This window comes from Balaenoptera physalus (assembly GCF_965194825.1).
Source record: "Balaenoptera physalus genome assembly, chromosome: 11".
Taxonomy (NCBI): domain Eukaryota; kingdom Metazoa; phylum Chordata; class Mammalia; order Artiodactyla; family Balaenopteridae; genus Balaenoptera; species Balaenoptera physalus.
Window position 1 is genome coordinate 72,901,584 of NC_138896.1, and position 27,527 is coordinate 72,929,110.

A 27,527-nucleotide genomic window follows, 5' to 3' on the forward strand; every position below is an offset into this window, starting at 1 on the left:
TTATATTCTTGCCTCCTTGTCGTAGTTTAAGTAACAGTTTTAGGGTGGGTTTATTTCTGGGGTTTCTATACTGGTCCATTGATCTGTATTTTTGTTTTTGTGCCATACCATCCTGTTTTGATTACTGTAGCTTTTTAGCATAATCTGAAGTTAGGGAGTCTGATTCCTCCAGCTCCCATTTTTCTATCTCAGGATTGCTTTGGCTATTTTGTGTCTTTTGTTTGGGACCCAGCCTCAAGCTTTTGCAGTTTTCTCCTGCTATCAGGAGCTGAGGGGTTGATAAAATGCATGGTAAATAGTGATTTCCCTTCTGCAAACTCAGGGTCTGCATTGGTTTACTTCCTGAATGACTCTGCCTTCCAGCTCAGGAAGAGTGCTGGGTTTTTATCTTGTTTTTGTGTAACTTCTTGGACTTCATGATTTACAGGTTTCACCGTATACCTTTTCATTCCTTCTGATACACAAGTAACATGTTTCATCTTAGCCTGGCCTACATGATCTTCATAGTCCCAGTGTGGCTCATGATCTTGGATTGTGTTACCACTCACTTGATAAATTTGGTGGTGCAGATTGGTGGTCAGAAGGCCATCTGTGTGTTTTTTGTCCTTTTTCAGTATACGCTCCATGTCATTCAGGGTACAGCAGTGGGCCAGAATAACTATGATATCCTACCAGGTCAGGGAGAATGTTAATCCCAGCCTGATAAATTTGTCCCTAAGCTTTTCAGGGTTCTCTGAGAACCTGCCAGATCGCTCCTTACAGATTTCTAGGTCCGGCAGTGAGAAGGGGACATGCTGCACTCTAGCAATTCTCCATTCTCATCAGTTACTTCCCAGATGTCGTAAAAGCCTAGTGGGGCAAAAGTGGGGGCTACCTTTGAGCCTGATTGGAGCCCCACTGGGGAAAGCACCTGGGTTCTGATTTGGGGGTTTCTGATTTGACGGGGTAAGGTGGGGGTCCGGGCCTGAAGACAGGGAAGGGGAAGAAATGGGAGACCGAAAAGATGGCTCGGTGTGCTGACGGCTAGTGGTGGTTGAAAGAGGGGTCTGGCTCCAAACCTTCTGGGAGAGACACAGAAATAGAAGCTAAACACATACGACAGGAATCCCTCAGAGCAGAGTTTTGACAGAGTTTTATAATGGCCTGTGCTTATGGGACTTCTCCCATTTTGGGGACTGTTTACAAAACAGGTCCAGTTGTAAAATGGTGTTAAAGTTAAGGGATTCATTCTGTGGCCACTTCGCCTGGTCGCCCAAGGCATATTGGGGCCAGGCTGTGTTGAAAGAGAAAAGCAGCTTATTCCTTTTTAAACCGCCTAATTTAAATTGTCCCCACTTTTTAAGAATGCAACCCCGAGGATAGTCTTTGAGGAGTCCCTGGGTGTTTTTCATGTTTACATATAAATTTGGGGCTAACAACTGGAGATCCCGGGGGCCAGATGGAGCTGAGGCCTAGCGTTACAACCAAGGGGGGTCACAGAATTTCCTCCCCAGAGTTCGTGACACAAAGAAGGAGTCCCCAGGATGAAAGGAACAGGAGTGTAGGTGTAAGAATCAAGGGAGAGGTAAAGGGAGGAGGGATAGAAAAGACCGAAAGAGAGAGATTGCCATTTCAACCTGCCCCCAGCAGGTGTCTATGTAGGCACCAGTCTGCGCACCTTCAGAAAGGGCCAGTGAAGGAGGCAGCACCCTGTCCACTGCCCACTGGGGTGATTAATCCTGGGAAACAACCATTTGTACGTCTCTGTGGGATTCTGATCCACAGGTGGGACTTCTATGCATGCGTACACTTTGTACATCATACGTAGGACTCTAACCCACAGGTAGGATTTGCACCCACAGGTTTTTATAGAAATCTGCCTTGGCCCGTTCCTGATGGGACTTCTCTTGGTAGCAGGAAAATAAAGGTGAGGATATTGTGATGATTGGACTTGCAAAAACTACAGGATATGAGGGTTGAACCTCTATCACTCTCAGAAATCTCCTGTCCGGGAGAGCCTGCTGGACCAAGATCTGCACTGCTTGAGGCGAGCCTCTCCCACCTCTGTTTGTCATCCATCAAGGTGAGTCGTTGTTGGCCAGAGGGAGCATGGTCTCACAAGCTGAGAGGAGTGCTGCTGTAGCTGCCCGATGTCCACTCTCTTGGAACAAGAGGACAGAGAAAGGGGAAGTAGAGAGCTATCAGGAGAGGGAAAGGGAAAACCATGAGGGAAAAAGAACAAAGGGGAGGGGGAAAGCGTTGCCTGAATGATGGTACTGAGACTCTCAGGGGCCAGGAAGGCAGACTTACCAAACGTGATTATGCTGAAACGAGGTTCAGGCGGCAGCTGGTCACCTACGGGGAAACTGCGTTTGTTGGTTCCAGAGGTGCCTGGATTCTCTCCCAGGGAGGGGGCAGAAGTCCCCATAGGTGTCTGGTGGAGTTGCCACCAAGTACATTACCGACCCAGATTCTTGGACTCTTCAGTGAACAGAAATTGATAAGAGGGCAGACGAGAAATTCAGGCAAGGCTTTATTGGGACTCATGCTGCAGCACAAGGGAGCAGAAACAAACAACAGGTTGCCTTGCTTGCTCCCTGAAGCGGGGGTGGGGGGTGGGTTGGTCCTTTAAATGGGGTGAGGGTAGGGTCAGATCCATGGTTCAGGCGGTAGGGGTGGCGTGGGCAGGAATCGTGAGAAGTGCACTCCTTTTGCTCCCAACACTTCAGAAGTGGCAGTTGGGTTTTTGGTCTTTTTGTATCTTGTTCATAATTTGCCCCAGTTGCAGGTGCGTAGTTATTTTTAGTCCCTTATAGTTTCTTGTATTCTGTTGCTCCAGGAGTTGTTTGTCCAGGTGTAAGCACTGCAGCAAAAGGTGCCAGGTCCCACCCTGTCTCACTAGTTCTTGCTGTGTGGCCTTGGACACCTTCCTGGAAGTCTCAAAACCTATTTATTTTAAGGATGCTGTGGTGAGGATTAAAGGTGGTTTCCATGTGACTGAGTGGATTCTGTAGGGCCTTTGGGGATACTGACATGCATAGTACAGTTAACCCTTGAATAACACCAGCTTGAGCTGTATAGGATCCACTTACATGTGATTTTTTTCAATAAATAGTACTACAGTACTACAGGATCCCTGGTTTGTTGAATCTGCAGATGCGGAACCATGGTTACAGAGGGTGGGTGAACTGTAAAGTTATATGTGGATTTTCCATTGCACAGAGGGTTGGGATCCCTAACTCCTAGTTATTCAAGGGTCAACTGTATATTCTGGATGATATAATTTCTGGGCTAAATGCTATGAAAAAAATAAAATTGGGTGATGTAGAAAAGAACGTGAGCAGAAGGCCTCACTGAGGGGGTGACATTTGAGCTAAATGACAGGGAGCCAGCCATGGGAACATCTAGGGAAGAGCATTCCAGGTGGGAACAGCCAGTGCAAAGGCCCTGAGGTGGGAACAAGCTTGCGTTTGAGGAATATCAAGAAGGATACAGCAGAGTGATGGATTTCAGATGTTTAAGAAGTAGCTCCTATTGTCTTGCTTTGTCCCATTTGGGAAGGAGGGGCACAGGGGTCCAACAGCAGAGGGTGGGTCCTAAGCTGGACCACTCCCTCTCTTTAAGGGCAGGTGGTGCCATGCATCCTCACATGAACTTGTGTGACCTCTGTTCCCTTATGGAGAGAGGAAGGAGGATCAAAACTTTGCATTGGGCTAAGTGCTTCAGACATGTGCTTATATTTCCATTCTCATGTGCACTGTGCCAGGTAGGAACCATTGTTATTCCTGCTTTACAGATGAGAAAACTGAGGTCTGAAAGGGAGCATTCCTTTACCCAAAGTTGTAAACTTAGTAATAGAAGTATCAACCTTCAACCTATGTTCCTCCACTGACCAGCATGGGTACCTGCAGGTATTGGGGGTGTCTCTGTCCCCTGTGGGGGCTCTCAGAGCCCTCAGGGCACTGGGCTCCAGTTGTTCATCACTCCTAATCCGTGATGCCAGCAGATCAGTGGTGGGTGCTTGTCCCACATTTGCTAGATGAACCCGCTGTGGGTAGGGGTCTTCAGGGGGTGGAGGGGTGGAGATGCACAGGGCTCCCTTGCATGGTCTTGCCATGTGGGACATCACTGGAGGTGAGCCTGAGGAGGCTTGTCTGGATGAAGACACCAAGGCCCTGCAGACATGAGTAGCAGGGTTCCCAGGGTACATGCACTACTGGAGGTGTGCTCTTGCCTGGGCTCCATCACCAGGTAGCTCGTCTAGGCTGGTCCATGTGGGTCACTCTGCTCCTTCCCATGGCTGGGAGGTGCCCCCTCTAAATATAGCCCAGTGTGCTGAGCTCACGCCTATTTTCAGCCCAGGTTGGGAGGCAGCCAGGCCTTCCCCAGGCTCTCAGCGGAGCCACTGCTGCCTCTATCTGGTCCTGGTACTAGGCACTCCCATCGACCCCCTGCCTGCCCAACACCCACCATGCCAGAGGAGGCCCAAGAAGGTAGGAAATGACTGTGAGGGAGGGTAAGGCCCCAATGCTGTGACCCTGTGGACCACGGAGAAACCTGGCCCCTTTCCTACTGACCTCACTTCCTTGACTAGTCATCAGTCACCGTGTCCTAGCTCGAGTAAAGGGACTGGCCCCCTATGCGTGAAGGAAGGGCCTACCATGCCCCGAACGCCTCCTCACCTCATACCTGTAACCCCTGCTGAGGACAGCAGGGAGGGGTTGGGGGCAGGGGAGGGTCAACTACAGGTTGTGCCCAAGTGGGTGTGGGCTGGGCAGGCTGGCCAGTTAAGCTCTTCCTTAAGGGAGGGCACTGGGATTGGGGGCCGGCAGTGGTTTTGCAAAGCATTTGGGCACATGACCCAGGGACTGGGAGTGGATAGGCTTCTGGCCTCCAGTGTGGGCCTGTGTGGCCCCAACTGGCTAAAGGTTGGGGTCCCTTGGCCTGGCCAGACTGACTTCTAGTTAAAGACTTCGGTGGCCACTTTCCTAATTGACTCACTGCATGCAAGAAGTATGGAAGCTCAGAGGGGCCAGAGCAGGGACCTGGGAAGCTTCAGGTACAGTGCTAGCCAGGATGCAGGACCAGCTGCACCAAGGCTCCAGCTTGGCCCAACTGGTCAACTCCCCCCATCACATTTTCGACATTTTATACTGAATGGGAGGGGCCTGGCCCTGGGTGTGGGAGTGTTTGCTTCCTTTTGAGGTCTTTTTTTTTTTTTTTAATATTTATTTTTGGCTGAGTTGGGTCTTCGTTGCTGCGCGCGGGCTTTTCTCTAGTTGCGGCGAGCGGGGGCTACTCTTCGTTGCGGAGTGCGGGCTTCTCATTGCGGTGGCTTCTCTTGTTGCAGAGCACGGGCTCCAAGTGCCCGGGCTTCAGTAGTTGTGGCTCACAGGCTCTAGAGCGCAGGCTCAGTAGTTGTGGCGCACGGGCTTAGCTGCTCCGCGGCATGTGGGATCTTCCCGGACTAGGGCTCGAACTCGTGTCCCCTGCATTGGCAAGCGGATTCTTAACCACTGAGCCACCAGGGAAGTCCCCTTTTGAGGTCTTAAGGATGACATTTACTATGTGTTCTTCCTGGTAACAGAAAGAACCCAAGATCAATTTAAAAGTGTGGGAAAAACACAGCCAAGTGCACAGAATTTAATACGAACCCCAATCCACCACCACCCAGACCTAACGGACAGACAGCACTGGTTTTTGTTTTACACATTTTTGAGCATGTCAAAGGTCAGTTTCAAGCAAATCATGAAGGTTACGGTACTATTCTGAAAGTGTTAGACCCAGAGAGTCCAATCACCCTTGCTTCTATCAGGAGGTATCCTGCCAATGCCCCTGAATTTGTTATCTAGCTTCCAGCTAGGCATCTGGAGATCTTAAGGGGCCAAGAATTTTTTTTTTTAATTTGGCTGCATCGGGTCTTAGTTGCAGCATGTGGGATATAGTTCCCTGACCAGGGATCGAACCCAGGCCCCCTGCATTGGAAGCTCAGAGTCTTAGCCACTGCCACCAGGGAAGTCCCAAAGGGGCCAAGACTTCAAGGGGAGGGGGGAAGCACCACCAGAAGAAAATATAATTTTTAGAGATCACAAAATAAATACTTCACTGGGTCCAAAAATAAGTAATTAAAATCACAAGAATGGTACACAGCCCCAGTGACTAAATGGGCAGAGGCTGTGAACTAGGAAGCCACACAGATATTGGTCAGGCTCTCCAAGCAAAGACCCCCAACAAAATTGGTCAAGAAAGGCCTTTTCTCATCTCCCAACTTAGCAAATATATATGTGCACACTTATGTATATAAAATTTTTTTCTATGGAGATGCCTATTGGTGGCGACATTTTACTCTTTTGGAGGCTGTGGACAACTATTCCAGAGAACAATGTGATGACAGCTTAAAAGAAAAAGTCCCTGCTGTTTGACCTAGTAATTCTGCTTCTGGGAATCCATCCTTAATAACTATTGGGAAACTGGGGGAAAGCCTTAATACTCAATGATGCATGTCCTTTTCTAGGGGTTTTTAATTTAGGAAGGGGATTGGAAACAACCTAAATGCCCAGGCAGCCTCGAAGAGATGCCTGAGGGGAGACCTCAAAGGCAAGTGGAACAGTTTGCTAACAAAGGTGGGTCTCCTCTCATGATGAGTGAGAACAGCAGGGTTCACAGCAGAATCACACTTAGTATGTAAAAGGAGGCAGAGCTGAGGCCAGGAGCAAAAGGCAAAAAGCTGGCCAGAATAGGGCTGCTTCTGCTGGGTACCGGGAGAAGGCCCCAGGCACAGGGTCTGCAGGGAAAACTGATAGCAGAAGCAGGAATGAACTTCATGGGGTGTGGGTTGAGTTCTCCAAGCCTGATAAATTCTCTAGAAACGAGCAAGCAGAGGGGAATGCCTGAAAGTCCCTGAGGTGCTGGGAAGGAAACAAATGTAAGTCAAGCAGCACCCCCTGCTATTGTGGGTGAAACAGGCGTATGCAGTTTTCACGTTGTCTTGGTTCCAAATCACGGGTCACTCCTGAGTTGGTTTTAGGGGATCAGGAGCCAAATGCCCCTTCTACCTCTTCTGAGCCCCTGCTGCCGCTGGACACCATCTAGAAGGGAGGGCATGACCCGCTGGCTGAATCAGCCCCACGCTGCCCCTGCAGACACTGTGGCACCAACAAGGAGCAGGGCACCACTGGCTCCTAATCATGTGCAGGAGGTTCGCCTACACCGGGTGGAGTCCATCAGCGATCTGCACAGTGGAGGTGAGAGGGTGCAGGGGAGTGGGACCCATGGACTGGGAGAAGGGAGGAAAGCAGGCGCACCTGCGGCCCTCCTGATCCCGTTTGCCCTGCAGGTTCACTGTGGCCCTACCTGGCCGAGGAGGCGCAGCCATGGGATGAGCTGCTGGGCATCCTGCCTCCATCGATGTGCGCCCAGACCGGCTGCAGCCCCGCGCACAGCCGCGGCAGCTTCCTGCTGCTGCTGGCGCTGCTGGTGCTCACCTGCCTGGCACTGGCTGTCCTGGCCGTCTACCTGAGTGGTAAGGAGGGCGCAGGAAGCCAGTGGAATGGAGAGACCGAGGCAGTGAAGGGCTGGGAGGGTCGGGTGTTGTGGTATGGCATGTGGTCTGATAATCCCCCATTACCGCCCACCTGTCTTAGTGCTGCAGAGCGAATCCCTACGCGTGCTGGTGCACACACTGCGAACGCAGGAGGAAATGCTGCTCAAACTCCGGCTCGCCAGCCTCAGCCAGCTGCGGAGGCTCAACTCGACTGAGGCCCGAGCACCCAGTTGAGATGCCACTTGGACCTGGGGCCTGGGGGTATGTGTAGGGGGGAATAAAGTGGCCATTGGTAGCTTTCCCCTCTCCCACTACTGCTCCACATTACTTCCTTGGTGAGGTTTTCATATAAGAGCCTGATCTGACCCCGCAGCTGCCTGCCTTTTCTTGCCTTCTCCAGATAGCAGGTTCAGAAGTCTAAAAATAGCTGCCCACCCTGGTCACCCAAACTCTGCCAGGCCTCCCAGTGGGGGGTCCAGCCTCAGCTCTCAAAAGACAGGCTGGGCTCTGAGTAGGGGGAGGAGGGCCCCTGGGGAGAGATTAATTTGGAGGGCAAAGGTGAGATGGAGATAGATAGGGAGGCCCAGCTGGGCCCAAGCCTGGGTTGGTGGATAGGGAGGGCAGGCAGAAACACCCAGAAGCCAGGGCCACCGAAGGCTGCACATTGTTTAATTAATTATCTCTAAAATCTTTAAAATTCAGCATATAAATCCACTCCAGGTAGCCTCACCTCCCCACATGTTGTAGTGGCAGTTGTCCAGATACTATCACCACCCCCGCCCCAAAAGTGGGTCATCCCAGGGGAGCAAGGCCTGAGAAAGGGACAGCCCTCTTCTGCCTGCCCCACAGCCCTGAGACAGGGCAGGAAGTGGCCACAGGGCTGGCGCAGGGGCAAAGCACAAAGGTCCCAAGTGGCCTGGCCTCCAGCCACCCACCCCCATGTCTGTTTTTGGTTTTGTCATTAAAAAAATAAAGCGACAATGCCTGGCAGGGACCAGGTGTTGCACTGTGTCTTCTGTTAAAAATATGGGCAAGGATGTGGACAGTCTCCTCTTCGGCTGATCCTGCCTCACAGGATGTCTGCCCGCTTGTCCCGCACACGGCTGCGCGCCTTGGTCCTGGCTTTGAAGGCAGCAGCGTTGTACAGGTGCTGGGGTGGGACAAAGAGTGAGGGTCTAGTGAGCTGGGAGGAGGCAGCCCAGGGCTTCTCCTCCAGCCCCTGCAGAGCTCCAGGCCACAGGAATGGAGGGAAGACAAAGGTGCAAACCTTCTCAAAACGTGAGATCTTGCAGGCCTTCAGGGCAGTGGCATCCAGCACCAGCACAGGGCCCAGACCAAAGATGTCACGGAGTAGCTCGTTGTTCTGGGGGCAAAGAAGGCAGTGAGCTCAGGCCAGTCTGAAACAGCCAAGCGGGGTACCCCTTCGCCATCCGCCTCCCCACCTGGAGGTGGTGGTGCATGCCGGAACCCAGCGCGTCCTTGAAGGCAGCGTAGACCCGGCGCCGAGCCCAGCTGTCCACATAGAGCACCTCGAGCCCAAAGCGGACTGTCTCCTCCTCACACTCGCCGCCCTGCAGGGTAGAGGGGCTGTGACTGGGCTTGGCGGCTATGCCTGGGGGTGCACCCTCGCTAGGACGCATCCCTTGTCACACGTACCTCGACAAAGTGCAGCACGGACCGGAAGGTAGAGCGTTGGCGCCGGCGGTCAGCCTTGGCCCGATACTTGTTGCTGTCAGTGGCCAGAGTGCGCAGCGTGCTGCAGAGGGCCTCCATGTCCTCGTAAACAAAGTCCTCCTGCAGTGGGAGCGATGGAGGACGTGGGAGCAGAAGCCTGAGCTCTGCTGGCTTTTAACACAGTGGGGTCGCCCAAATCCTTCCTTTCACCAAGAAAGTCATTTTCTTCTCTGCCTGACCCTCCTCTGCATCCCTTCTTGGCCCCTGCCTGCACCAGACACCTCCGCTAAGGGGCCCCATCAGAGCACCTGGCCTCTGAGTCTGTGTTGGGGCTACTTCCCCTCCATAATGACCTAAGGCTACCTTGTTTTCTGTGGCATCCCTGCACCCAGCCTGAGATGGGCAGGTGGTGTCAGCAGGCACCCTCCCCTGCGCCCCCCCGCCATCTCTCACACCTCAAGGTCCCGGGTGAGCTCAAAGAGCAATGCGATGGTCTCGCCGGCAGCCATCCGCAGGTTCACACTTTCACTGGACAAGAGCTGGGGCAGCCGGGGCAGCTGCCTGGGGAAGTGGCAGGCTGAGCCATGTGTGTGGGCTGGCGGCCTCTTCACCCTTCCCCTCCCACTCCCTGTGGGCAGTCAACCCTACCTGTCCAGGATGTGGCTGATATGGGCGCTGGGGCAGATGGTGAGTAGCAAGGCCCAGGCCTGCAGGGCAGCACAGAGCAAGCCCTGCAGGCTGACAGGGACCACAGGGGCTGTGGAGCCACCCACACCACAGGACCGGCTGAAAACGCCTTCCAAGCAGGTGAGGCAGGAGACCAGGTCCTAGAGGCATAAGGAGGCAGGGGAGTGGCTCAGGGGCAGAGCTAGGGCCTACGTGCTCTACTGCCTGTGCCTGAAGGCCACTTACCTGGACATCGGTGGCAGCCACGTAGCAGCCCAGGCCAAGAGCAGAAGCGCACTGCTGGGAGGAGGGCAAAGCCAGGCCGTGGTCAGAGGGTGAGCCTGGGTTCCCAGCCACGGGGCTCACCCTCGGAGCAGGGGAGCCTGGAGGCAGGTGGAACCCATGTCTCTGCTTAGGGATTAGGTGAAGGAAGGGTGTCACAGGGCAAGGAACACTCACGTGGAGCCGGACAGCAGGGCTAGCTGTGCTGTCACTGAGCACAGAGACCAGCAGGGGCTGCAGGCTGTGGAATAACTCCTCACCCTTGGGTCCAGGGCCCAGCTGAACGCACAGCAGGCCTAGCACAGCAGCGGCAAGGGCCTGTTCCTCGCCCTTCCCTGCAGGGATGCCTTCCAGTCAGTCAATGCAGCAAGGGCCAGTACCCAGCCAGTTCAGGCCCCCTGTGCGCCCCCAGGCCCAACCTTTCTTGAGGCACTTTTCCAAGGCATCAGCCACTGTGAGGCGGCGCTCCAGCAAGAAGTCGGAGAGTAGGTGCGCTGCTAGGGCCAGACGCAGGCTCTCGAGAGCACCCTGCCGGGTCTTGGCACTGGGGGAGGAAGAAAGGGGTTTGGTGGGCCAATCCTACCTGGGTCACATTTGGCATGGGCTAAGCAGGGACACAGGGGAAGGGATTGGTTGGAAGTCAGGGGTACCTCTTGTCTGTGAGGCAGTCCACATATTCCTTCAACTTCTCCTCAAGGTCTTCCTGCTGGCCCTGCTCATCCACGGCATCCCCCCCTGCAAGGCCAGCTCGTCATCCCCGCTTCTTGCCCTAGCCCACGGAGCCCCACTGAGTCCCTGCCATATTCCCACCCACTCTCACCAAAGCTTTCCTCTGCTGCGGTGCTAAGAAGGCTGGGACATTCACTGGTGGTGCTGCGGGCCTCGCTGGCTGCCTCATCCTCACTGGAACCTGAGTCAGCTTGCGTACTGCTCCGGGCACCTGGGGAGGGTGGAATGGGGCACATGGTCTGCCTTCATTGATGAGTGATGGCTTTGGTTACCTCACCCGGCCTCATGACCCCACAAGACAGAATGCTGCCCTTCTCAAGGCTGAAGTGGGAGGCACAGAGGCTGATGCCAGGGACTCTGAGCCAGGAAGCAAGAGAAAGGGAAAGAAGTCTATCTGCTGGGGAGAGTCACACGCCAGGCCCAACCTAGGATATCCTGGCAGGCTTGGTGAGCAGATCCTCCCTGAGACTAGAGCTTGCTTTAAGAAGGAGACTTAGAGGTGGGCAGAGGCGGAAGGGACTGCACAGGCCCCACCTAGGCCTGTGGCTCAGCCTGGAGTGGGGCATATCCAGGCGCATCCTGGGGGAGCTCAACCACCAGCCCAGATTACTCCCCAAAAGGGCCAGGGCAAGGGTCAGGGAAGTCTGACAGAACCGGGGTTCAAATCCCAGCTCTACATCTTAACAGGGGTGTAACCAGGTCAGGTGCCTAGTCTTCAAAGGCTCAGTTTCTCTGTTGCAAAAGAGATGAGAAGCACCTATTCTGGGTAAGTGAAGACAATGACTAGACAAGTGACGAGCTACGGCTCTTCGGTGGGCCAACAAGCTCTTCAGGTCACCCATCAGCACTGGGGGCAGAGGCCCAGCTCCTAGTGGATGTAGGTGAGTGCCCCAGGCCTCAAGCATACTGTCTCCTGAGCCCCCCTTGGTCCACTCCAGGCCTTCAGCCCTGGGTGGATGGACACACAGGCTCCTCCTGACCCTGGGAAGTGCAGAAAGCTGAGTTGCCCCTGATGAGCCCTTGAAAACAGGTGAACACAGGGGACTGTGAGGGTCAGCAGGGCTGGAACACTTATGTGTAAGGGCAGCTGCTGCAGCAGGAGCCCCAGACAGGTTCTGGTCACCAGGCTGGCCCTGCTTCCAGGAACTACGTACATACTCCCTTGTGCCTGCCAGACAAAGTCCAGCACATGCTGCTCACTCCTCTCTCACTACCCTGGCTGACCAAAGCAGCCCAGCCTTCCCTCATTTGTTTCACCATGCCATGGTCCCTCCAGATATCAGGCCCTCGCCCAGTGTATTGCCTCTAAATGGTGCTCTCCTCTTTACCTTCTCAAGACTCACCCAGAAGCCCCTCCCTTGAGGCTTCCTTGGTTCCTGTCTGGGACTGACACCACTCTGTGAACTCGTCTCCCAGCACTAGGCCTTCTGGAGTATTGCTACTTTCTTCAACGTCCCCTTGTAACCAAGCAGGACCCTATGGGGTCTTCCTGGGATAGACCCCTCCACCATATCCTCTGTTGTAGCTCATCTCTGAAGTTCCTAGATAACAGTATCAGATGCACATTTCCTGAGTTGTTTTACAGGTGCTAAAACCACCACCAAATGGAAGAAGTTAACTATGTGATGACCGTGAGCACGTAGACCCTAGACCTACTGGCACCTAAGGATTGATAATGTTAACACCGTGACACTGCCCTGTTACCTCACCATCAACCAATCAGAGAATTGTGCACGAGCTGATCACATTCGCTGGGACCCCTCTCCCTCACCTCGCCTTTAAAAATGCTTTACAGGGACTTCCCTGGTGGCGCAGTGGTTAAGAATCCACCTGCCAATGCAGGGGACACAGGTTCGAGCCCTGGTCAGGGAAGATCTCACATGCTGCGGAGCACCTAATCCCGTGCGCCACAACTACTGAAGGCCACGCGCCCTACAGCCCGTGCTCTGCAACAAGAGAAGCCACCACAATGAGAAGCCCCCGCTCGCCGCAACTAGAGAAAGCCAGCGCGCGGTAACGAAGGCCCAGTGCAGCCAAAAAAAAAAAAAAAAAAGTGCTTTACAGAAACCCTTCGGGGAGTTCGGGGTTTTTGAGCACCAGCCACGGCTTCTCCTTTTATTGGCGCCTTACAATAAACATTGCACTTTCCTTCACCATAACCCAGTGTCAATGATAGGGACAGAGTAAAAGGACAAAGCAAGTAATTAAATAGTTAATCCCAGTAAGGGATTATAAGTAAAGAAAAAAGTATGGGAGACCCCTGTAAGTTAATGATCACTCAAGAAAGCAGGTTTGCTTAACCACAAACCCATGCAACAGAAGCATGAGACATGCTCCAAAACAACACAACAATGGTGGAATGTGACCCACATCCTGCCCAGTGAGTTCCATAAATTAATGATTCCCAGGACACGCTCCTCTGCATGCACTAAAAACAAAAATATAAGGAAAGGTTGACGTTATACTAAAACTTGAAATGAATTCATATTTTATTATACATTACTGCCTTTTTGCTCATTTCCATTGCACCATGACAGTCCTGCTTTGACCATGTAATGACAAGAAAATTCCCCACGTGGAGAAGGAGCTGATGATGAAAGATTGATGTCTACTCAAGAATGAGGAAGCAGGTGGTCTTCTCCCCCCCCACTCTCCCTTTGATTATAAAACTGTAGCCCACTAACTTGTACCCAATTAATTTGGCTATATTTGGTAAATATGAGGTTTATTTTAAAGAAAAATTTTTTTCACACCTACAAAAAATTATGTTTTAATAAATATTAAATTTTAGTTTTGCTAATTGAGGTCAGTATCTACTGTCTAAAACTCACTTTTCAAGACAGGATTAAGATGGCAGAGGAGTAGGACAGGGAGCTCACCCTCTCCTACAAAGACATTAAAAATACACCTACAAGTGGAATGATTCACACACACCTACTGAATGCCGGAGGAACACCTCAGACTTCCGAAAGGGCAAGAAAACCTCCACGTAACCGGGAAGGACAAAAGGGAAAAAAAAAGGGAATTTCCTTGCAGTCCAGTGGTTAGGACTCCACGTTTCCACTGCGGGGGCGGGGGGGGGGGGGTCATGGGTTCCATCCCTCTTCGAAGAACTAAGATTCCGAGGCAGTGAGACCCAGCTTAAAAAAGGAAAAAAAAGGCGGGGTGGGGAAGGAATCTAGACACTAGGAATCTAGTGCCCCAGGGAAGGAGCAGTGAAGGTAAAATATTCCAGCACCCTGGGAAGCCTGATCACTGACAGGGACATTAGCCTAGACAAAGGGGAAGGTCCAGACCCTAAGAGGACAGTGCAGCAACCTGTTTGCAATGGCAAAAAGGAGAGTAATCTGCACATAAGGTAGGCACCTCCACCCTGTGCACCACCCTGTGCACCAGAGCCTGAGACGCTCCTCTGCTGGTGGGGGCGGGGTGCTGAATATCAGGCTTCAGAGGTCAGACCAGGGTTGGCTGTGTGGAGACAGCTTGAAGAGGCTGGACTGTGGCAAATGAGGGTGTACTCCTAAGAAGCCTAGGTCCGGACTTCCCTGGTGGCGCAGTGGTTAAGAATCCTCCTGCCAATGCAGGGGACACGGGTTTGAGCCCTGGTCCAGGAAGATCCCACATGCCGCGGAGCAACTAAACCCACGCGCCACTGAAGCCCATGCACTCAGAGCCTGTGCTCTGCAACAAGAGAAGCCACCACAGTGAAAAGCCTGCACACCTCAACAAAGAGTAGCTCCCTCTCGCTGCAACTAGAGAAAGCCCGAGCATAGCAACGAAGACCCAACGTAGCCAAAAAAACAAAAACAAAAATAAAAAAAAGCAGCAGCAGCCTAGGTCCGCCAGAGAGGGAAGGCACAATTACTGGGTGGGCGGTGGGGTGGGGGGGGCCACAGTATGGGAAGAGGGGTGGGAAAAATTAGGGGGCTGGGATTAACATTTACACATTAATATATAGAAAATGGATAATCAACAAGGACCTACTGTAGAGCACAGGGAACTCTACTCAGACCCTATATCTGAAAAGAATCTGAAAAAAGGAACTTTCCTGGTGGTCCAGAAGTTAAGACTCCATGCCCCAAACACAGGAGGGCCGGGGTTCGATCCCTGGTCCGTGAACTAGATACTGCATGCCACAACTAAGACCCGGCGCAGCCACATAAATAAATATTAAAAAAAAAAAAAAAAGAATCTGAAAAAGAGCAGATATATGTAAATGTGTAACAGAATGACATTGCTGTACACCTAAGACAAACACAATATGGTAAATCAACTATATGCCAAAATAAAAGAAAAATTGAAAGAAAGAAAGAAAGGAAGAAATAAAGAAAAGGAAAGGAAAGAAAAGGAAAGAAGGAAGGAAGAAAGAAAGAGAGAAAGAAATCCCTACTCTATTCCCCTCAGGCCTCAGGGACCTAGGCTGGAGTCACATCCATGGAGCTTAAGCAGGTTGGGTCCAAAGGCAGGACCGTTGTGGGCCTGAGCGAGCTGGGGAGGATGTGCCAGCAGATGAGCCCTCTTGGACCTGGAGTGCCTGATCCCTTCTGGATGAGACAAAATCTCCAGATCGAGGCAGGTCCTCCTACAGCTAAACCAAACATAGTGCACCCAAAGGATGGTGGACCCTCTGGGCTAGAAGAGCTTTGAAAAGTCACCTGGGGGCTTCCCTGGTGGCACAGTGGTTGAGAATCCGCCTGCCAGTGCAGGGGACACGGATTCGATCCCTGGTCTGGGAAGATCCCACATGCCGTGGAGCAACTAAGCCCGTGCGCCACAACTACTGAGCCCGCGTGCCGCAACTACTGAAGCCCATGCGCCTAGCGCCTGTGCTCCACCACGAGGGAAGCCACCGCAATGGGAAGCCCATGCACTGCAACGAAGAACAGCCCCCGCTCACCGCAACTAGAGGAAGCCTGCACGCAGCAACGAAGACCCAACACGGCCAAAAACAAATAAATAAAATTTAAAAATTTAAAAAAAAAAAGGAAAAGAAAAGTCACCTGGGCTGCATGTCTCCTGATGGTGGAGCTCCCACCTCCATCCTCCTTCCATAGAGTCCCCCACCAAAGTACGCTCAATACCCTCAGCATTGTGGTTTTACAGGGGTTGCGATTTGTCTGGAGGGTGAAGGGTAAGAAGGAAGAAGTAAGGAGACACAAGCCCTCGGGTGTTTCTTCTGGCACATTCTACTCTCAGTTACAACCCAGGAACAGGACTTCCTTTAATTAAGGCTCTGGTTGCCCTAAGACCCAAAGTTGGGCATGCATAACCCTGCCACCATGTGGCAGTTAAGAGTAACAACAACTCTAAAACCAGTGCTTCTGGATACTTAATATTCACAAGGCCTGCGGGGCTGTAAATAAATGATACCTGCCCTGGAGAAATGTCTGGGAGTAAGTAATCAAAACAGAATTCAAAACAGGGCTGACTTTCAAAACCCAATTTTAAGAGGTACATTTTACTCTCACTGTTTCAAAAAAAAAAAAGCACACAAAAACATACTCAGCATTGCTAATTATTAGAGAAATGCAAATCAAAACTACAAGGAGGTATCACCTCACACCAGTCAGAATGGCCATCCTCAAAAAGTCTACAAACAGTAAATGCTGGACAGGGCGTGAAGAAAAGGGAACCCTCCTACACTGTTGGGGGGAATGTAAAAGGGTACAGCCAGTATGGAGAGCAGCAGCAAAGTTCCTCAAAAAACGAAAAATGAGCAATCATATGATCCGGCAATCCCACTTTTGGGCAAATACCCAGAGAAAACCATAGTTCCAAATGGCTCATGCACCCCTATGTGCACTGCAACAGTATATACAATAACCAAGACAAGGAAGCAACCAAAATGCCCATCGATAAATGAATGGATAAAGAAGATGTGGTACATATATACAATGTAATATTAGCCACAAAAAAGGACAAAATAATGCTATTTGCAGCAACAAGAAGGACCTAGAGATGATCACAGTAAGTCAGACAAAGAATCAAAAAAACTTATGATATCACTTATATGTGGAATCTAAAAATTGATACAAATGAACTAATTTACAAAACAGAAACAGACTCATAGATTTAGAAAAGAAACTTATGGGTAATTCCCCATGGGTCCAGTGGTTAGGGCTCTGAGCTGTCACTGCCAAGGTCCGAGTTCTATCCGTGGTCACGGAACTAAGATCCCAGAAGCCGCGCAGCATGGCCAAAAAAAAACAAGAAAAGCAAAGAAACTCATGGTTACCAAAGGGGATAGAGGGCAAGGAGGGATAAATTTGCAGGTTGGGATTAACATATACACACGAATGCATATAAAACAGACAATCGACAAGGACCTACTGTAGAGCACAGGGAACTCTACTCAACATTCTCTCATAAACTATATGGGAAAATAATTTGAAAAAGAATATATATATATATAACATTCTCTTTTTTGTACATGTGAAACAAACACTGTAAATCAACTATATGTCAATAAAAATTTAAAGAAAAAATCAATAACAGGAAAAAAAAACTGTAAAAAACACAAACATGTGGAGGTTAAACAATATTTTACTAAACAACCAGTGGATCACTGAAAAAATCAAAGAGGAATTCAAAAAATACCTAGAGATTTCTGACGACAATGCTATGAAACTGGAAATCTATTAAAAGAAAAAAAACTGTAAAAAACACAAATACATGGAGGCTGAACAGTGCGCTACTAAATAACCAAGAGATCACTGAAGAAATCAAAGAAGAATAAAAAAATACATAGAAACAAATGACAATGAAAACAGGATGACCCAAAACCTATGGGACACAGCAAAAGCAGTTCTAAGAGGGAAGTTTACAGCAATTCAATCTCACCTCAAGAAATAAGAAAAATCTCAAATAAACAATCTAACCCTACACTTAAAACAGCTAGAGAAAGAAGAACAGAGAAAACCCAAAGTCAGTAGAAGGACAGAAATCATAAAGATCAGGGCAGAAATAAATGAAATAGAAATGAAGAAAACAATAGCAAATATCAATAAAACTAAAAGCTGGTTCTTTGAGAAGATAAACAAAATTGATAAACCCTTAGCCAGACTCACCAAGAAAAAAAGGGAGAGGATGCAAATCAATAAAATTAGAAATGAAAAGGGAGAAATCACAACTGACACCGCAGAAATACAAAGAATTATAAGAGACTAGTACAAACAACTATATGCCAATAAAATGAACAACCATGAAGAAAAGGACAAATTCTTGTAAAGGTTCAATATTCCAAGACTGAACCAGGAAGAGTTAGAAATATAAACAGACTTATCACAAGTAACGTAATTGAAACTGTGATTAAAAATCTTCCAACAAACAAAAGTCCAGGACCAGATGGCTTCACAGGTGAATTCTATCAAACATTTAGAGAAGAGCTAACACCCATCCTTCTCAAACTCTTCCAAAAAATTGCAGAGGAAGGAACATTCCCAAACTCATTCTATGAGGCCACCGTCACCCTGATACCAAAACCAGACAAAGATACTATCAAAAAAGAAAATTACAGACCAATATCACTGATGAATATAGATGCAAAAATCCTCAACAAAATACTAGCAAACAGAATCCAACAACACATTAAAAGGATCAAACACCACGATCAAGTGGGATTTATCCCAGGGATGCAAGGATTCTTCAATATACACAAATCAATCAATGTGATACACCATATTAACAAATTGAAGAATAAAAACCATAAGATCATCTCAATAGATGCAGAAAAAGCTTTTGACAAAATTCAACACCCATTTATGATAAAAACTCTCCAGAAAGTCGGCATAGAGGGAACCTACCTCAACATAATAAAGGCCATATATGACAAACCCACAGCAAACATCATTCTCAATGGTGAAAAACTGAAAGCATTTCCTCTAAGATCAGGAACGAGACAAGGATGTCCACTCTCACCACTATTATTCAACATAGTTTTGGAAGTCCTAGCCACGGCAATCAGAGAAGAAAAAGAAATAAGGAATACAAATTGGAAAAGAAGAAGTAAAACTGTCACTGATCGCAGGTGACATGATACTGTAGAGAATCCTAAAGATATCACCAAAAAACTACTAGAGCTAATCAATGAATTCGGTAAAGTTGCAGGATACAAAATTAATGCACAGAAATCTCTTGCATTCCTATACACGAACAATGAAAGATCAGAATGGGAAATAAAGGAAACAATCCCATTTACCATTGCAACAAAAAGAATAAAATACCTAGGAATAAACCTGCCTAAGGAGACAAAAGACCTGTACTCAGAAAACTATAAAACACTGATGAAAGAAATCAAAGATGACATAAACAGATGAAGAAATATACCATGTTCTTGGACTGGAAGAATCAATACTGTGAAAATGACTACACTACCCAAAGCAATTTACAGATTCAATGTGATCCCTATCAAACTACCAATGGCATTCTTCACAGAATTAGAACAAAAAATTTTACAATTCGTATGGAAACACAAAAGACCCCAAACAGCCAAAGCAATCTTGATAAAGAAAAACGGAATTGGAGGAATCAGGCTCCCCAACTTCAAACTATACCACAAAGCTACAGTAATCAAGACAGTATGGTACTGGCACAAAAGCAGAAATATAGATCAATGGTACAGTATAGAATGCCCAGAGATGAACCCATACACATATGGTCACTTAATTTACGACAAAGGAGGCAAGAACATACAAGGGAGAAAAGACAGCCTCTTCAATAAGTGGTGCTGGGAAAACTGGACAGCTACATGTAAAAGAATGAAATTAGAACACTCCTTAACACCATACACAAAAATAAACTCTAAATGGATTAAAGACCTAAATGTAAGACCAGAAACTATAAAACTCTTAGAGGAAAACATAGGAAAAACACTCTTTAACATAAACCACAGCAAGATCTTTTTTGACCCACCTCCTAGAGTAATGGAAATAAAAACAAAAATAAACAAATGGGACTTAATTAAACTTAAGCTTTTGCACAGCAAAGGAACCATAAACAAGACAAAAAGACAACCCTCAGAATGGAGAAAGTATTTGCAAATGAAACAAAAGACAAAGGATTAATCTTCAAAATATACAAACAGCTCATGCAGCTCAACATCTAAAAAACAAACAATCTAATTTAAAAATGGGCGGAGGACCTAAAGAGACATTTCACCAAGGAAGACATACAGATGGCCAAGAGGCACATGAAAAGAGGCTCAACATCACTAATTATTAGAGAAATGAAAATCTAAACTACAATGAAGTATCACCTCACACCAGTTAGAATGGGCATCATCAAAAAATCTAAAAACAATAAATGCTGGAGAGGGTGTGGTGAAAAGGGAACCCTCTTGCACTGTTGGTGGCAATGTAAATTGATACAGCCACTATGGAGAACAGTATGGAGGTTCCTTAAAAAACTAAAAATAGAACTACCATATGACCCAGGAATCCCACTACTGGGCATATACCCTGAGAAAATCATACGTCAAAAAGATACATGTACCACAATGTTCACTGCAGCACTATTTACAATAGGCAGGACATGGAACCAACCTAAATGTCCATCAACAGATGAATGGATAAAGAAAATGCACCACATATATACAATGGAATATTACTCAGCCATAAAAAGAAGTGAAATTGAGTTATTTGTAGTGAGGTGGATGGACCTAGAGTCTGTCATACAGAGTGAAGTAAGTCAGAAAGAGAAAAACAAATACAATGTGCTAGCGCATATATGGAATCTGAAAAAAAAAAAAAGAAAAAAAATGGTACTGATGAACCTATTTGCAGGGCAGGAATAAAGATGTAGACATAGAGAATGGACTTGAGGACACAGGGTGGGAGGGGGAAGCTGGCACAAAGTGAGAGTAGGATCAACATATATACATTACCGAATGTAAAATAGTTAGCTAGTGGGAAGCACAGGGAGATCACCTCCATGTTTTGTGATGACCTAGAGGGGTGGGATAGGGAGGGTTGGGGGGAGGCTCAAGAGGGAGGAGATATGGGGATACATGTATGCATATGGCTGATTCACTTTGGTGTACAACAGAAACTAACACAGTATTGGGAAACAATATACTCCAATAAAGATCTATTTAAAAAAATATATATCTAAAGAGAAATGACAACGAAAACACCACATCCAAAACGTATGGGATGCCACAAAAGCAGTTCTAAGAGGGAAGTTTACAGTGATAAATTTGCTACCTCTGGAAACAAGTAAAATCTCAAATAAAGCAACATAACCTACATCTAAAGCAACTAGACAAAAAAGACAAACAAAACCCAAAATTAGTAGAAGGAAAGAAACCATAAAGATCAGAACAGAAATAAATGAAATAGAGACAAAGAAAACAATAGGAAAGATAAAGGAAACTAAAAGCTGGCTCTCTGAGAAGATAAACATAATTGATAAACCTTTAGCCAGACTCATCAAGAAAAAGAGGGAGAGGATTCAAATCAATAAAATTAGAAATGAAAAATGAGAAGTTACAATGGACACCATAGAAATAAAAGGGTCATAACTGACTACTACAAACAACTATATGCCAATAAAATGGACAACCTAGAAGAAATGGACAAATTCTGGGGAATTCCCTGGCAGTCCAGTGGTTAGGACTCTGCACTTCTACTTCCAGGGGCCCAGGTTCAATCCCTGATGGGGGAACTAAGATTCCACAACATGTAGGGTGTGGTTATAAATATACACTTAAAAAAATTTGTTTTAATTAAAATAAAAAAGAAATTAACAAATTCGTAGAAATATACCACCTTACAAGTCTGAACCAGGAAGAATCAGAAAATATAAACAGACCAATCACAAGTAATGAAATTGAAACTGTGATTAAAATACTTCCAACAAACAGGAATTCCCTGGTGGCGTGGTGGTTAAGAATCCGCCTGCCAATGCAGGGGACACAGGTTCGAGCCCTAGTCTGGGAAGATCCCATATATCGCGGAACACCCCACATCCAAAGACAAAGGAGATGCCACAGTGAGACGGTAGGAGGGGCGCAACCACGGTAAAATCAAATCCCATAACTGATGGGTGGGTGACTCACAGACTGAACACTTATACCACAGAAGTCCACCCATTGGAGTGAAGGTTCTGAGCCCCACGTCAGGCTTCCCAACCTGGGGGTCCGGCAACGGGAGGAGGAATTCCTAGAGAATCAGACTTTGAACGCTAGTGGGATTTGATTGCAGGACTTCGACAGGACTTGGGGAAACAGAGACTCCACTCTTCGAGGGCACACACAATATTTGCAAACGAATCAACGGACAAAGGATTAATCTCCAAAATATATAAACCCAGAGAAAACCGTAATTCAAAAAGACACATGCACCCCAATGTTCACTGCAGCACTGTTTACAATAGCCAGGTCATGAAAGCAACCTAAATGCCCACTGACAGACGAATGGATAAAGAAGATGTGGTACATATATATCATGCAATATTACTCAGTCACAAAAAGGAACAACATTAGGTCATTTGTTGAGACGTGGATGGATCTAGAGACTGTCATACAGAGTGAAATAAGTCAGAAAGAGAAAAACAAATATCGTATATTAACGCATATATGTGGAACCTAGAAAAATGGCACAGATGAACCGGTTTGCAGGACAGAAATTGAGACACAGAAGTAGAGAAAAAACGTAGGGACACCAAGGGGGGAATGTGGCAGGGGGCTGGGGGTGGTGGTGTGATGAACTGGGTGATTGGGATTGACATGTATACACTGATGTGTATAAAACTGATGACTAATAAGAATCTGCTGTATAAAAAAATAAAATTAAAAAATTAAAAAAAAAATTACAGTAAAAAAAAAAAAGAATCAAATAATGGCCTTTGCAGCAACATGGATGGATCTATAGATTATCATACTAAGTGAAGGAAGTCAGACAGAGAAAGACAATTTATCATATGACCTCCCTTATATGTGGATCTTATTTTAAAAATGATACCAAATGAACTAATTTACAAAACAGAAACAGACTCACAGATCTCAAAATTAAACTTATGGTTACCAAAGGGGAAAAGTAAGGGAGAAGGATAAATCAGGAACTTGGGATTAACACATACACATCACTATATATAAGGTAGATAATCAGCAAGGTCCTACTGTAAAATACAGAGAACTCTACTCAATATTCTGTGATAACCTATCTGAGAAAAGAATCTGAAAAAGAATGAATATATGTATATGTATAACTAAATCACTTTGGTGTACACCTGAAACACAACATCGTAAATCAACTATACTCCAGTATAAAATTTTGTAACGTTAAAAAAAACTCCCAAAAAACTCTCACTTTTCAAATAGCTCTTTGTTGCTATGTTATATTATTGTAAAGGTTAATTAAGTTATTAAAAAGATATTCTAAGCTTGTTTCTAAAGCTGATCACTGTAATCTATCCTTGGATGAAAATTAGATGCCCATAATCTATAACCAGGGGATTATACATACTAGGGAAAAAAAATCATTTAGGGCTTCCCTGGTGGCACAGTGGTTAAGAATCTGCCTGCCAATGCAGGGGACACAGGTTCGAGCCCTGGTCCGGGAAGATCCCACATGCCGCAGAGCAACTAAGCCCATGCGCCACAACTACTGAGCCTGCGCTCTAGAGCCCACGAGCCACAACTACTGAGACTGCATGCCACAACTACTGAAGCCTATGAGCCTAGAGTCCGTGCTCCACAACAAGAGAAGCCACCGCAATGAGAAGCCCGCACACTGCAACGAAAGGGTAGCCCCCGCTCGCTGAAACTAGAGAAAGCCCACATGCAGCAACAAAAATCCAATGCAGCCAAAAATAAATAAATTTAAATAAATAAATTTTAAAAAAAAGAAACAATAAGAGTTCATGTGTTTTTTTCAATGTCCGATTTAAGTCTGGCAGAAGTTGGGAAGTTTTTCTGAGGATTCTAAGCTTTCCACAAAGAAGTTTACTTGGTTAATGATCTCACCAGGGGGGATTTACAAATCTTATTCAACTGCTGCACCCCAGAGAAAGAACAGCATATAATACTGGCAGCCTGAGACCAACAGGGCCACACAGTACACCGCTTGGGGAACAAAGCTGTCCCCGAGGCAGACCCATAGTGGAATTACTAACTAACTAAGGCCCCTGCGCCACGACTACTGAGCCTGCGCTCTAGAGCCCGCAAGCTACAACTACTGAAGCCCGCACACCACAACTACTGAAGCCCTCGCATCTAGAGCTCGTGCTCCGCAGCAAGAGAAGCCACTGAAATGAGAAGCGTGTGCACCACAACGAAGAGTAGCCCCAGCTCTCTGCAACTAGAGAAAGCCCACGTGCAGCAACGAAGACCCAACGCAGCCAAATAAATAAATAAATACATTTTAAAAATAAATAAATAAATAAATACATGGTAAAAAGCAATGGCCGGTCCTCAGACACCTGTAAGCGACTTGCTCCAATTGGCTTATTCAGTTTTCAATAATAGAAATATAACCTAAAAGACTAAATGCACCCAAAGAAATATACAAAAGGCCCAAATGATGGCAGTAACTTGGTCCTCTGAAAAACCACTAAAGGGGAGGCTGGGCTTTCTGGACCAATCTGGCCACGGTAAACCACAGGGCCCGTGGGTACCGAGACAAAACCAGTGTACCCTACATGGACAAGGGGGCACTGAAGGAAAAATTGTGATCGATGTGCCCTTTGCAAATAGCCAGTGCACTGGCAGAGGGAATGCCCCAGATGCCAGAAAGCGACAGGGATCCCTCGGCCTTTGATGGTTTTACAATCGAAAGACTGAGGGGGGCCCAAGGCCAAAAGGGGATCCGCCTAGAGATACCATCTACATAACTAGTGTGGAGCCTCAAACTTCGGGTGGTAATTGACATGGCGAGCCACTTGATAAAATTTCTCATAAACACCAGTGCAACCCTTTCAGTCTTAACCCAAGACTGAAAGCCTTAACAACCATAGGAAATATGTAATGGGAGTGTCAAGAAAGAGACAGGGGCACACTTTCCTGGAACCCCTTTTGTGCAACATCAATGGCCAGTCGTTTTTACATTCCTTTTTGTTTGTGCCTGATTGTCCTCTCTCTTTAATGGAAGGGACTTATTAACTAGATTAGAGGCCACTCTGTTTCTCGAGGCACAAGGAAGCCACCCTTATCACTAAATGATATTAACAAAAAATAAAGAAAAACAGAGTAAATCTATAACTAAAATAAAAGTCTCAATAAACCCCAAAGTATAAAACATTAAGGTTCCGGGCCCAAAAGCAAACAGATTGAGGCCTCAAGTATCTGCCTTTCAGATTTGTAAAATGTTTTGAAAAAATGGTTTGGGTCTCCAAGATCGTGGCTACAATCTCTTTTAATAACTCTTCTAATGCTTATTGCTGTATTTCTTTTTTTTTTTTTAAATAAACTTATTTATTTTATTTATGTATTTATTTTTTTGGCTGTGCTGGGTCTTCATTGCTGCATGCGGGCTTTCTCTAGTTGCAGAGAGCGGGGGCTGCTCTTCATTGTGGTGCGCAGGCTTCTCATTGTGGTGGCTTCTCTTGTTGCGGAGCACGGGCTCTAGGCGTGTGGGCTTCAGTAGTTGTGGCTCATGGGCTCTAGAGCACAGGCTCAGTAGTTGTGGTGCACGGGCTTAGTTGCTCCTTGGCATGTGGGATCTTCCCAGACCAGGGACTGAACCTGTGATCCCTGCCTTGGCAGGCGGATTCTTAACCACTGCACCACCAAGGAAGTCCCTGCTGTATTTCTTTCAATTTGTATCTTTTATAAACTCATCTTCCGATGCTCAACGTCCACAAGGACTAAAGAATAATGCTAACCAGAGGGGCATTGGCTTCTGGTTCTCCTAACAGAGAAGGGACAGTCAGCCAGGTGTTTTACTTCTTCCCCAGGCAGGCCTACATCCCATCTCAGCAGAAAGTAGTTAATGATAGGTTGTCGCCCCTTACCCCACTTTAAGCATAAAGGGTAAACACCTGGAGGGGGGAATGATACGGACAGAGTAAAAGGACAAAGCAAGTAATTAAATAGTTAATCCCAGTAAGTGATTATAAGTAAAGAAAAAAGTATGGGAGACCCCTGAAAGTTAATGATCACTCAAGAAAGCAGGTTTGCTTAACCACAAAACCATGCAACAGAAGCATGAGACATGCCACAAAACAACAAAACAATGGTGGAATGAGACCCACATCCTGCCCAGTGAGCTCAGGTTAATGATTCCTAGGACATACGTGCACTAAAAACAAACATATAAGGAAAGGATGACATTATACTAAAACTTGAAATGATTTATCATATGTTAGTGTATGTTACTGCCTTTTTGCTCATTTCCATTGCGCCATGACAGTCCTGGTTTGACCATGTAGGGACAAGAAAACTCCCCACCCGACTTGGAAAAGGAATTGATGATGGAAGCTTGACGTCTCCTCAATAATGAGGAAGAAGGTGGTCTTCTCACCCTCCCCATTCTTCCTTTGATTATAAAACTACAGCTCACCATGTTCTCCAGATGGCACCCTCTCACCCACCTCCTTGTAAGCCTCTCAAGTGTCCTACTCTAATAAGTCACTTCTTATCTAACACTTTGCCTCTCACTGAATTCTTTCTGCTCTAATGAACGGGAGCTACTCGGACCACGCACCCCCCCACCCCAATGCATTTCTGCGGTTTCATCAGTAGATTGGCTTTACTCCTCCGGGGCAAGCCGACCCACGTTTGGTTCAGTAACACCCTCACCCAAGCCCCACTGAAGTGGCGGCCAGGTCTGAGCTGTGCCTAAAAGGCACCCCATCCCTACACAGTAAACATATGTGTTTACTGCACCAGGACATGCTCCTCTGGTCGACCTGATAAGCGACTCTCTGGACTGCCTCAGGCTCCAGGGCGCTCATCAACCTTCCGCGCTCATCAACCTTCTAGGTCCAGGCAGTCAAGGCCCAAATTTTGCAGCTTCCCCATCACCCCCTCTCTCAGTTCTCCGGGATAGCCCAGGCCTCTGGCCAACTTCCTAGTCCAGTCCAGGCAAGGATCAGGGCTTGGGGAGGGGGCTGGCTTTCTGCTCCGTCTGGCCTGTTTGTCCATCACAACAGACAACTTGGGTAGAGAGGCAATGAGGAAACCAACCAAGGCCGGGAGGTGCGGACCAGGTGAGGGCGGGGAGCGAGGTCTCCGGGCAAGCGGGCAGCGCACTAAGGTTAGGCGCACACGTGGCCGCTGATTCCTTGGGCATGTGCCGGTCACGGGGAGAGTTTGCGGGTGGCAGCACCGGACTGGTCGAGGCAGGAGTCTCTACCCCAGGACTCTTAGGGACACCGACGGGAACTCACACAGAGCCCCAGCTCAACGTTCCTCAGTTGCCCAGAGCCCCCCACTTACCTCCTCCGCTGCGCTGGCCGCCTCTGCGGGGCGCGCTGCCTTTTCGGGCGCGGGGCATGCCGGGAATCGGGCGCGGCGGGGCGCGGGGTCAGAGACCCGGCGGGCGGGGGCTCCAGACCAGCGAGTCGCCGGCCAATACGCTGAGTTGAGACTCGGGCAGACGACGGGAGCCACACGCCGCGCGCGCCACCATCTTCGCGAGGCGCCCCGCCCTGCCAAACGTGTCGAAGCGCCCCGCCCTGCTAAATGGGTGGCCGGGAAGGCGAGTTCCTGGTCTCTCGG

General features: G+C 47.8%; 2 protein-coding genes across 16 annotated transcripts; one reads left to right on the forward strand and one right to left on the reverse strand.

The window, feature by feature from the left end:
• Positions 1–2,645: 2,645 nt before the first annotated feature.
• On the forward strand, positions 2,646–8,516 carry LSMEM2 (leucine rich single-pass membrane protein 2). Of its 4 annotated transcripts, none has more exons than XM_082413151.1 (4): positions 2,646–4,472; positions 6,997–7,223; positions 7,316–7,501; positions 7,623–8,516. In XM_082413151.1, exons 2-4 carry the CDS (start codon positions 7,022–7,024, stop codon positions 7,754–7,756), a joined length of 522 nt encoding a protein of 173 aa, XP_082269277.1. In that variant the 5' UTR covers positions 2,646–4,472; positions 6,997–7,021; the 3' UTR covers positions 7,757–8,516. The 4 variants fall into 4 exon arrangements, with proteins under 4 accessions (XP_082269277.1, XP_082269276.1, XP_082269278.1 ...); XM_082413150.1 differs by having other exon boundaries at positions 7,007–7,223; XM_082413152.1 differs by having other exon boundaries at positions 7,045–7,223.
• IFRD2 (interferon related developmental regulator 2) lies at positions 5,165–27,479 on the reverse strand. 12 transcript variants are annotated; one of them, XR_014250844.1, is made up of 13 exons: positions 27,246–27,477; positions 10,965–11,084; positions 10,795–10,879; positions 10,564–10,688; positions 10,322–10,479; positions 10,109–10,162; positions 9,845–10,023; positions 9,652–9,757; positions 9,179–9,367; positions 8,965–9,093; positions 8,790–8,885; positions 8,294–8,672; positions 8,171–8,252 (listed from the first exon to the last, which is right to left on the reverse strand). XR_014250844.1 is itself a non-coding variant. In XM_082413130.1 (12 exons), the coding sequence occupies exons 1-12, from the start codon at positions 27,301–27,303 to the stop codon at positions 5,413–5,415; spliced, it is 1,443 nt and encodes a 480-aa protein (XP_082269256.1). In that variant the 5' UTR covers positions 27,304–27,479; the 3' UTR covers positions 5,165–5,412. The 12 variants fall into 12 exon arrangements, 11 of the variants coding, with proteins under 11 accessions (XP_082269256.1, XP_082269260.1, XP_082269262.1 ...); XM_082413130.1 differs by lacking the exons at positions 8,171–8,252; positions 8,294–8,672 and adding an exon at positions 5,165–5,556 and having other exon boundaries at positions 27,246–27,479; XM_082413134.1 differs by lacking the exons at positions 8,171–8,252; positions 8,294–8,672 and adding an exon at positions 5,165–5,556 and having other exon boundaries at positions 10,109–10,159; positions 27,246–27,478.
• Positions 27,480–27,527: the final 48 nt, after the last annotated feature.

Excerpts from the sequence above, each read along its gene's own strand:
- LSMEM2 (XM_082413150.1), top strand. The coding sequence starts at position 4,188 with ATGCACTACTGGAGGTGTGCTCTTGCCTGGGCTCCATCACCAGGTAGC. Across the intron at positions 4,473-7,006 it reads GCCAGAGGAGGCCCAAGAAG|GGGATCAGGAGCCAAATGCC; the intron begins GTAGGAAATGAC and ends AGTTGGTTTTAG. Across the intron at positions 7,224-7,315 it reads CAGCGATCTGCACAGTGGAG|GTTCACTGTGGCCCTACCTG; the intron begins GTGAGAGGGTGC and ends TTTGCCCTGCAG.
- IFRD2 (XM_082413130.1), bottom strand. The coding sequence starts at position 27,303 with ATGCCCCGCGCCCGAAAAGGCAGCGCGCCCCGCAGAGGCGGCCAGCGC. Across the intron at positions 10,024-10,108 it reads TGGCTGCCACCGATGTCCAG|GACCTGGTCTCCTGCCTCAC; the intron begins GTAAGTGGCCTT and ends TTATGCCTCTAG. Across the intron at positions 9,094-9,178 it reads CCGTGCTGCACTTTGTCGAG|GGCGGCGAGTGTGAGGAGGA; the intron begins GTACGTGTGACA and ends TCTACCCTGCAG.